The 9,695-nt window shown below is 34.7% G+C and overlaps 1 protein-coding gene and 1 long non-coding RNA gene across 2 annotated transcripts in view; both read left to right on the top strand.

Moving 5' to 3' along the window:
• Nucleotides 1–1,634: 1,634 nt before the first annotated feature.
• LOC127374623 (transmembrane emp24 domain-containing protein 9) overlaps nt 1,635–9,695 on the top strand; it is a 9,600-nt gene continuing 1,539 nt past the window's right edge. Inside the window, exons 1-5 of the mRNA XM_051420179.1 lie at nt 1,635–1,799; nt 7,080–7,156; nt 7,821–7,946; nt 8,042–8,188; nt 9,107–9,264. Coding sequence (XP_051276139.1) covers nt 1,664–1,799; nt 7,080–7,156; nt 7,821–7,946; nt 8,042–8,188; nt 9,107–9,262 — 642 coding nt within the window. The 5' untranslated portion in view covers nt 1,635–1,663 and the 3' untranslated portion in view covers nt 9,263–9,264. The remainder of the gene's footprint in view (nt 1,800–7,079; nt 7,157–7,820; nt 7,947–8,041; nt 8,189–9,106; nt 9,265–9,695) is intronic.
• On the top strand, nt 7,163–7,578 carry LOC127374671 (uncharacterized). The gene is made up of 2 exons (XR_007887094.1): nt 7,163–7,361; nt 7,472–7,578. It is a non-coding gene; the product is annotated as an uncharacterized LOC127374671 (long non-coding RNA).

A 9,695-nucleotide genomic window follows, 5' to 3' on the forward strand; every position in this document is an offset into this window, starting at 1 on the left:
GCTTTAAGTTCTGTCTGCTTTATATTCACAAAGAGAAACGAGCGGAGCAGCCATTGTGGAGACATGCAAATACACTGATCTCTTTAATACGGCCTTCACCCAATTGGACGCCGACTTTGACAAGCAGAACAAATGCCCTGCGAGCGCAAACATGTGCAGGTCAGGAGGAGCGGCGCTGATGGCCGAGGCAGAATTCAACTTTTCTTTATCCTCTTTTCAACGCCGGCAGTCACATTCTGCCTGTTCGCTTACTGTTAAATTACTCATCTGAGATTAGAGACGGCTTAAGGAAGAAAAGTTTCCCCTCAAAAGTTGATAAAGCTCTGTGACTTTATGTATACTGAACATATGCAAAAACAAAACGTGGAAGTTTGTTGGAAAGTGTCAGAAGTTTCACTTTTCACACAAACTGTATCTTTGTTATTTCATTTTAAGGTTATACAATATATATCTATATGTATATATGTAATGTGTCAGCACCACTGGACTCTACCAGAGACTCATTCTAACTTACAGATCATAAAACAAACTTCAAAGTGGACTGAAACAGAATAAACCTCAATAAACCGTCTGTGTGAGTGTTTCCATCTCTTCCAGCAGTCTCTGATCAGTGTATGTGTGTATAGAGAACTACGGTGGCCCTGAGGTGCAAATCACAACGGCAAATCAGAGAACACATAGATATGGACTATTGGAAGCCCTGTTTCTACCTCTCTTAGGTATCCCACATTAACATGGACGTATTAATACAATATTTTCCTTATTTAGTGGTTTGAATTTTCAGATTTGGCAACTTGAACGCATAGGTCTGGCGGTGTTGTGTTTCCGGTTCAAAGGACGGACCAGTTCTTTTGTCCAATCAGCGACGACTCATGTCGCCCGAGGGTACCTACCTTTTCCGGTTTGGTTAATGTCGTTGTGTTTTCTGATTTGCCGTTGTGATTTGCACCTCAGGGCCACCGTAGAGAACAGCTGTCTGCTGATATATTCATGTTCATTATCTCATTTTAAGTTCCTGTTGAGTGTTCATTCATTGATTTCATCATTTTGAACACATACTGGTCTTTCTGAGGGGGAGATGTTCCTTATGGAAACTAATCTCACTCTGTGTTAGGAACTGCAGTCAGAGCATGGTTAGCCTAGCTTAGCATAAAGACTGTGCACAGAGGGAACCAGCTAGCCTAGCTCCGTCCAAAGTTAAAAACAAACCTACCGTCTCTCTTAAAGGCCGTCCACACCAACCATCACTACATCAATAACTAGAGATTAGATCTTTCTGTTCTAATCCCACCACAACTACATTTCAGGAGCAATTTGATGAACAATATTTATGTTTATAACTTATTAAACTCTTCTATAACATATATATATATATATAATATTCAGCTGACACATAGAAACATTAGCACACAGCTATGAAAGTAGATGAAGAAGAAATTAAATGACAAACTATGAACCTCTTTAATATTCTTTAATATTCTTTAATATTCAGGATTAGATTGTAAATCATAGTTTGTATATTTATTTATTATTATTATTTGTTTGTACTTTATATTTAAAAGAGAGTAAACTGCAGTGCCCACTGCGGGCCGGTAGGTGGCGGTCACGACCTTTAAAGCTGCTTTACGATCCGACATTACAACCAGAGAAGAAGAAGAGGAAGATGTCGGTGGGTTTGTTGTCGGTTGTTTTCTTTCTGAACGTTTCCTGTAACTTCGTCTCCTCGTTGTTTGTCAACATCAGAGACACCGAGAGCCAATGTTTCATCCAGGAAGTCCCGGAGGACACGGTGATTATCGGTGAGTTTATACCGGCAGCACTTCCGGTGGCTAACGGTTAGCTGCTAGCTGTTAGCTGCTAACTGCTAACAACAACAACAAGCTACTTCCTCTTAAAGTTTAAACAGTTTATTTATTAAAGAATAAATAATATATATTAAAGAGTCACTGTCAGTCTGTTTTAATGCAGTTACACTGTAAGTTAATCTCTTAATAAACTGTTTTAGGAGTTTATGTCACAAAGTTGATAAAATGATAATAAATTAAATATTTACAAACGATTCACTAAAAGATTTAAAATCTAAATGTGTTATTGATATTAATAATACTTAAATAACGAAGTAAGAATGAATAAATGTGTCTTATATTAAAATATATAACCATAATATATAGAAACAGACAGAATAAGAGAGTGATGGTTGAATGATAGAACAGTATAATATATAGAAACAGACAGAATAAGAGAGAGATGGTTGATAGAACAGTATAATATATAGAAACAGACAGAATAAGAGAGAGATGGTTGAATGATAGAACAGTATAATATATAGAAACAGACAGAATAAGAGAGAGATGGTTGATAGAACAGTATAATATATAGAAACAGACAGAATAAGAGAGAGATGGTTGATAGAACAGTATAATATATAGAAACAGACAGAATAAGAGAGAGATGGTTGAATGATAGAACAGTATAATATATAGAAACAGACAGAATAAGAGAGTGATGGTTGAATGATAGAACAGTATAATATATAGAAACAGACAGAATAAGAGAGTGATGGTTGAATGATAGAACAGTATAATATATAGAAACAGACAGAATAAGAGAGAGATGGTTGAATGATAGAACAGTATAATATATAGAAACAGACAGAATAAGAGAGTGATGGTTGATAGAACAGTATAATATATAGAAACAGACAGAATAAGAGAGAGATGGTTGAATGATAGATAGAACAGTATAATATATAGAAACAGACAGAATAAGAGAGAGATGGTTGATAGAACAGTATAATATATAGAAACAGACAGAATAAGAGAGTGATGGTTGAATGATAGAACAGTATAATATATAGAAACAGACAGAATAAGAGAGAGATGGTTGATAGAACAGTATAATATATAGAAACAGACAGAATAAGAGAGTGATGGTTGATAGAACAGTATAATATATAGAAACAGACAGAATAAGAGAGAGATGGTTGAATGATAGAACAGTATAATATATAGAAACAGACAGAATAAGAGAGAGATGGTTGATAGAACAGTATAATATATAGAAACAGACAGAATAAGAGAGTGATGGTTGAATGATAGAACAGTATAATATATAGAAACAGACAGAATAAGAGAGAGATGGTTGAATATAGAACAGTATAATATATAGAAACAGACAGAATAAGAGAGAGATGGTTGATAGAACAGTATAATATATAGAAACAGACAGAATAAGAGAGTGATGGTTGAATGATAGAACAGTATAATATATAGAAACAGACAGAATAAGAGAGAGATGGTTGAATGATAGAACAGTATAATATATAGAAACAGACAGAATAAGAGAGAGATGGTTGATAGAACAGTATAATATATAGAAACAGACAGAATAAGAGAGAGATGGTTGATAGAACAGTATAATATATAGAAACAGACAGAATAAGAGAGAGATGGTTGAAGATAGAACAGTATAATATATAGAAACAGACAGAATAAGAGAGAGATGGTTGAATATAGAACAGTATAATATATAGAAACAGACAGAATAAGAGAGAGATGGTTGATAGAACAGTATAATATATAGAAACAGACAGAATAAGAGAGAGATGGTTGAAATAGAACAGTATAATATATAGAAACAGACAGAATAAGAGAGAGATGGTTGAATGATAGAACAGTATAATATATAGAAACAGACAGAATAAGAGAGAGATGGTTGAATATAGAACAGTATAATATATAGAAACAGACAGAATAAGAGAGAGATGGTTGAATGATAGAACAGTATAATATATAGAAACAGACAGAATAAGAGAGAGATGGTTGATAGATAGAACAGTATAATATATAGAAACAGACAGAATAAGAGAGAGATGGTTGAATGATAGAACAGTATAATATATAGAAACAGACAGAATAAGAGAGAGATGGTTGATAGAACAGTATAATATATAGAAACAGACATAAGAGAGAGATGGTTGAATGATAGAACAATAAGAAGGTGGAATAAAAGATAGAACAGTATAATATATAGAAACAGACAGAATAAGAGAGAGATGGTTGAATGATAGAACAGTATAATATATAGAAACAGACAGAATAAGAGAGAGATGGTTGAATGATAGAACAGTATAATATATAGAAACAGACAGAATAAAGAGAGGATGGTTGATAGAACAGTATAATATATAGAAACAGACAGAATAAGAGAGAGATGGTTGAATGATAGAACAGTATAATATATAGAAACAGACAGAATAAGAGAGAGATGGTTGAATGATAGAACAGTATAATATATAGAAACAGACAGAATAAGAGAGAGATGGTTGAATGATAGAACAGTATAATATATAGAAACAGACAGAATAAGAGAGAGATGGTTGAATGATAGAACAGTATAATATATAGAAACAGACAGAATAAGAGAGATGGTGAACAGTATAATATATAGAAACAGACAGAATAAGAGAGAGATGGTTGAATGATAGAACAGTATAATATATAGAAACAGACAGAATAAGAGAGAGATGGTTGAATGATAGAACAGTATAATATATAGAAACAGACAGAATAAGAGAGAGATGGTAGATAAATATAAAAACAGTATAATATATAGAAACAGACAGAATAAGAGAGAGATGGTTGAATGATAGAACAGTATAATATATAGAAACAGACAGAATAAGAGAGAGATGGTTGAATGATAGAACAGTATAATATATAGAAACAGACAGAATAAGAGAGAGATGGTTGATAGAACAGTATAATATATAGAAACAGACAGAATAAGAGAGAGAGATGGTTGAATGATAGAACAGTATAATATATAGAAACAGACAGAATAAGAGAGTGATGGTTGAATGATAGAACAGTATAATATATAGAAACAGACAGAATAAGAGAGAGATGGTTGAATGATAGAACAGTATAATATATAGAAACAGACAGAATAAGAGAGAGATGGTTGATAGAACAGTATAATATATAGAAACAGACAGAATAAGAGAGAGATGGTTGAATGATAGAACAGTATAATATATAGAAACAGACAGAATAAGAGAGAGATGGTTGATAGAACAGTATAATATATAGAAACAGACAGAATAAGAGAGTGATGGTTGAATGATAGAACAGTATAATATATAGAAACAGACAGAATAAGAGAGAGATGGTTGAATGATAGAACAGTATAATATATAGAAACAGACAGAATAAGAGAGAGATGGTTGAATGATAGAACAGTATAATATATAGAAACAGACAGAATAAGAGAGAGATGGTTGAATGATAGAACAGTATAATATATAGAAACAGACAGAATAAGAGAGAGATGGTTGAATGATAGAACAGTATAATATATAGAAACAGACAGAATAAGAGAGAGATGGTTGAATGATAGAACAGTATAATATATAGAAACAGACAGAATAAGAGAGAGATGGTTGAATGATAGAACAGTATAATATATAGAAACAGACAGAATAAGAGAGAGATGGTTGATAGAACAGTATAATATATAGAAACAGACAGAATAAGAGAGAGATGGTTGAAATAGAACAGTATAATATATAGAAACAGACAGAATAAGAGAGAGATGGTTGAATGATAGAACAGTATAATATATAGAAACAGACAGAATAAGAGAGAGATGGTTGATAGAACAGTATAATATATAGAAACAGACAGAATAAGAGAGAGATGGTTGAATGATAGAACAGTATAATATATAGAAACAGACAGAATAAGAGAGATGATGGTTGAATGATAGAACAGTATAATATATAGAAACAGACAGAATAAGAGAGAGATGGTTGAATGATAGAACAGTATAATATATAGAAACAGACAGAATAAGAGAGAGATGGTTGAATGATAGAACAGTATAATATATAGAAACAGACAGAATAAGAGAGTGATGGTTGAATAGAACAGTATAATATATAGAAACAGACAGAATAAGAGAGTGATGGTTGAATGATAGAACAGTATAATATATAGAAACAGACAGAATAAGAGAGAGATGGTTGAATGATAGAACAGTATAATATATAGAAACAGACAGAATAAGAGAGAGATGGTTGATAGAACAGTATAATATATAGAAACAGACAGAATAAGAGAGAGATGGTTGAATGATAGAACAGTATAATATATAGAAACAGACAGAATAAGAGAGAGATGGTTGAATGATAGAACAGTATAATATATAGAAACAGACAGAATAAGAGAGAGATGGTTGATAGAACAGTATAATATATAGAAACAGACAGAATAAGAGAGAGATGGTTGATAGAACAGTATAATATATAGAAACAGACAGAATAAGAGAGAGATGGTTGATAGAACAGTATAATATATAGAAACAGACAGAATAAGAGAGTGATGGTTGAATGATAGAACAGTATAATATATAGAAACAGACAGAATAAGAGAGAGATGGTTGAATGATAGAACAGTATAATATATAGAAACAGACAGAATAAGAGAGAGATGGTTGAATGATAGAACAGTATAATATATAGAAACAGACAGAATAAGAGAGAGATGGTTGAATGATAGAACAGTATAATATATAGAAACAGACAGAATAAGAGAGAGATGGTTGAATGATAGAACAGTATAATATATAGAAACAGACAGAATAAGAGAGAGATGGTTGATAGAACAGTATAATATATAGAAACAGACAGAATAAGAGAGAGATGGTTGAATGATAGAACAGTATAATATATAGAAACAGACAGAATAAGAGAGAGATGGTTGAATGATAGAACAGTATAATATATAGAAACAGACAGAATAAGAGAGTGATGGTTGAATGATAGAACAGTATAATATATAGAAACAGACAGAATAAGAGAGAGATGGTTGAATGATAGAACAGTATAATATATAGAAGCTATCAGAGCTGCAGTGTGAATATTGATCTCAGGGGAAACTTCATTTTAACCCTTTAAGAGTTTTATTGTTCCCCTGTTGAACAGTTTATGATGATATTTCCTTTCACTTTGAAATATAACGAATTATTTTCACTGATATTATTCAGTGTTTGACTTCCTGTTCTCCTCTCGCTCTCTGCAGGTAACTTTCGGCTGACGGATAAACCGGCCAATCAGAGCGTCGGGATATTGGTCGAAGCCAAAGATCCTGATGACAGGGTTGGTTGAAATGAGTTCTTAGAGAACTGTTGTTAAGTCCTGGAAAACCTGACAGACAGTCAGTGAGTGTGTCTGTGTCCAACTCTTCCTCACAGGTTAGTTAATGACAGACAGTCAGTGAGTGTGTCTGTGTCCAACTCTTCCTCACAGGTTAGTTAATGACAGACAGTCAGTGAGTGTGTCTGTGTCCAACTCTTCCTCACAGGTTAGTTAATGACAGACAGTCAGTGAGTGTGTGTGTGTCCAACTCTTCCTCACAGGTTAGTTAATGACAGACAGTCAGTGAGTGTGTGTGTGTCCAACTCTTCCTCACAGGTTAGTTAATGATGTTACTGAGTCAATGTGAGCAGATTGTGTCTGTAGATTGAAGAGAATCAGAGTCTCACTGATGGTGGAAATAAAGGTTTTACTTCCTTAAAACAGCCGTTTTTTGAATGGAGTTTGGTGTGACAGTGTGGAGCAGAGGGGATTTGAACCTTAATAATTCCCATAAACTGAGCTGACCTACCTTCTAATAATGAACCTTGGGAACAGCAGACAGTAACAGGAAGTGGAAATAAAGCCTCCTGTTTTCTTCTTCTGGTAAAAGGTGGAAACTTTTTAAGAACTATTGTTAAATACAGTTTGTGTCTCCTGAGCAACCACCTGTCTCTCTTCCCTCCAGCTGGTTCTGTCTCGGCGATACGGCGCCGAGGGAAGCTTCAAATTCACATCATGTAACCCAGGCAGATACCAAATCTGCCTGCAGTCAATCTCCTCACAGCGCCCCCTGTCTGCCGGAGGCCTGTTGGTGAGGAGACACACTTCCTTTGGATCCTTCCTGCAGTCTCTTTAATTGACTTAAAGATGAATCTCCTTCCTGAACTTCCCGATGTGTCTCTGCAGGCGGTTCACCTCCACATCCGAGCCGGCGAACGCACAAACAACTACACCGAGATCGCCGCCAAATACAGACTGACCGAGCTGGAGCTGAGAGTCCAACAGCTGAGGGAGCAGGTCGAACAGATCCTGTTAGAGCTTAACTACCAGAGGGTCAGTGTGTGTGTGTGTGTGTGTGAAGGCTTACTTACTGGGTTTGTTCTGGAGCTTTCAGCAGCATCTCAGTCACAAATAACCGCTAACAGTCTTTTTATCTCTTTTAGGTTCATTTTATATGAAAACAATTCTTCAGCAAATATTTTCCAACATAAAAAACATTTAAAACAATATTTATGACCATTAACAGATATTCTATAATATTAATCTGACGCTGTTTATTTCCATCTAATTAAACCATTCCAGTCTGTTTAGTGCCGCACTGGTTACACTGGTATATGTGAATTATTGGCTGCATCCCATTCAGCTTAAATTAAATATTTCCTCCATAAAATCTGATCCAGTTTCACCAAAATCACTGAATAAAGTTATAAAGTTGTGCTAAATAATCACTGATGTAAATCAACTAATTAGTATATTTACTGAATTACTTTCAGATGTTAGTCTAGGTAGCTTGTTACCTAGCATTTAGCTACAGAGCTAATTAGTAAGCTAATTTAAATCCATCGTTAGTTAGGTAGCGTTTTGTTAACATTAGCACGGAGGAACAATAAAATAACATCTGATCTTTTATATGTAGATAAAAACACTGAAACACTGATTGTGACTTAAAATCCAGAAATATTTATTATAATATAAAAGTGTTAAACAGTTCAGAAACATCAGTAAATGAAAACGTGATGATCAATAATGTGACTGAATAGAAAGAATAGTCTGTAGATTGTTAATGTTTATTACACAGAGAACAGAGCAGACACCAGATGTTTCATATTAATAGAATATATATGTAATAGAATATTTATTCACAGTTTGAGACAAATATTTCAGCGTTTTCTCTCCTGAAACGGGAACGTGACCACGAGCTGCGGACGAGCAGCCGCTGTCGGAGTTCTGACGTTCTGTTTGCGTTCACAGCTCAGAGAGGAACGTTTCCGTGAGGTCGACCACAGAACCAACATGTGGATCTTCTGGTGGCCCGTCGTCCGCTCGCTCTACGTGGTGGCCGCCGTCACCTGGACCCGTGTCCACTCGTCCATCAGACCGCCGCCAGTGTTTCTGTTGGACGGCTGAGGGTAATGAACCTTTATATTACTGCGGCTCCACTAACGTCTCAAACCACCGGCTCTGGTTAGTGATCCAGATCATCCAGAGTCGCTCTTCCTTTAGAACCAGTCTGCCAATATTATTGATCTGTGATCGGTACGTGTGCACACTCCTCGATACCATCCTTATGTTTGGTATAAAGATCAGACACTATTTAAATATTAAACTTTTATTTATATTAAAGTATGTTCTGTTAAAGTCTCACCACTCTTTGGTCTTAATGTTCTTACTGAAGTGAGATATTTATAATACATTAAAAGATCATTTTATTATTCTGTCTTATTTAAAGAAAGACGGACGGGAACATCACACGGCTGCAGGTTCACTCCCGATCCTCGGTAACGCAGCTAACGTTTGATGGAAGACCGGGAGGGACGATATCGACTCAAATTATTCATTA

This window comes from Dicentrarchus labrax, unplaced genomic scaffold (genome assembly GCF_905237075.1).
Source record: "Dicentrarchus labrax unplaced genomic scaffold, dlabrax2021, whole genome shotgun sequence".
NCBI classification, from domain to species: domain Eukaryota; kingdom Metazoa; phylum Chordata; class Actinopteri; family Moronidae; genus Dicentrarchus; species Dicentrarchus labrax.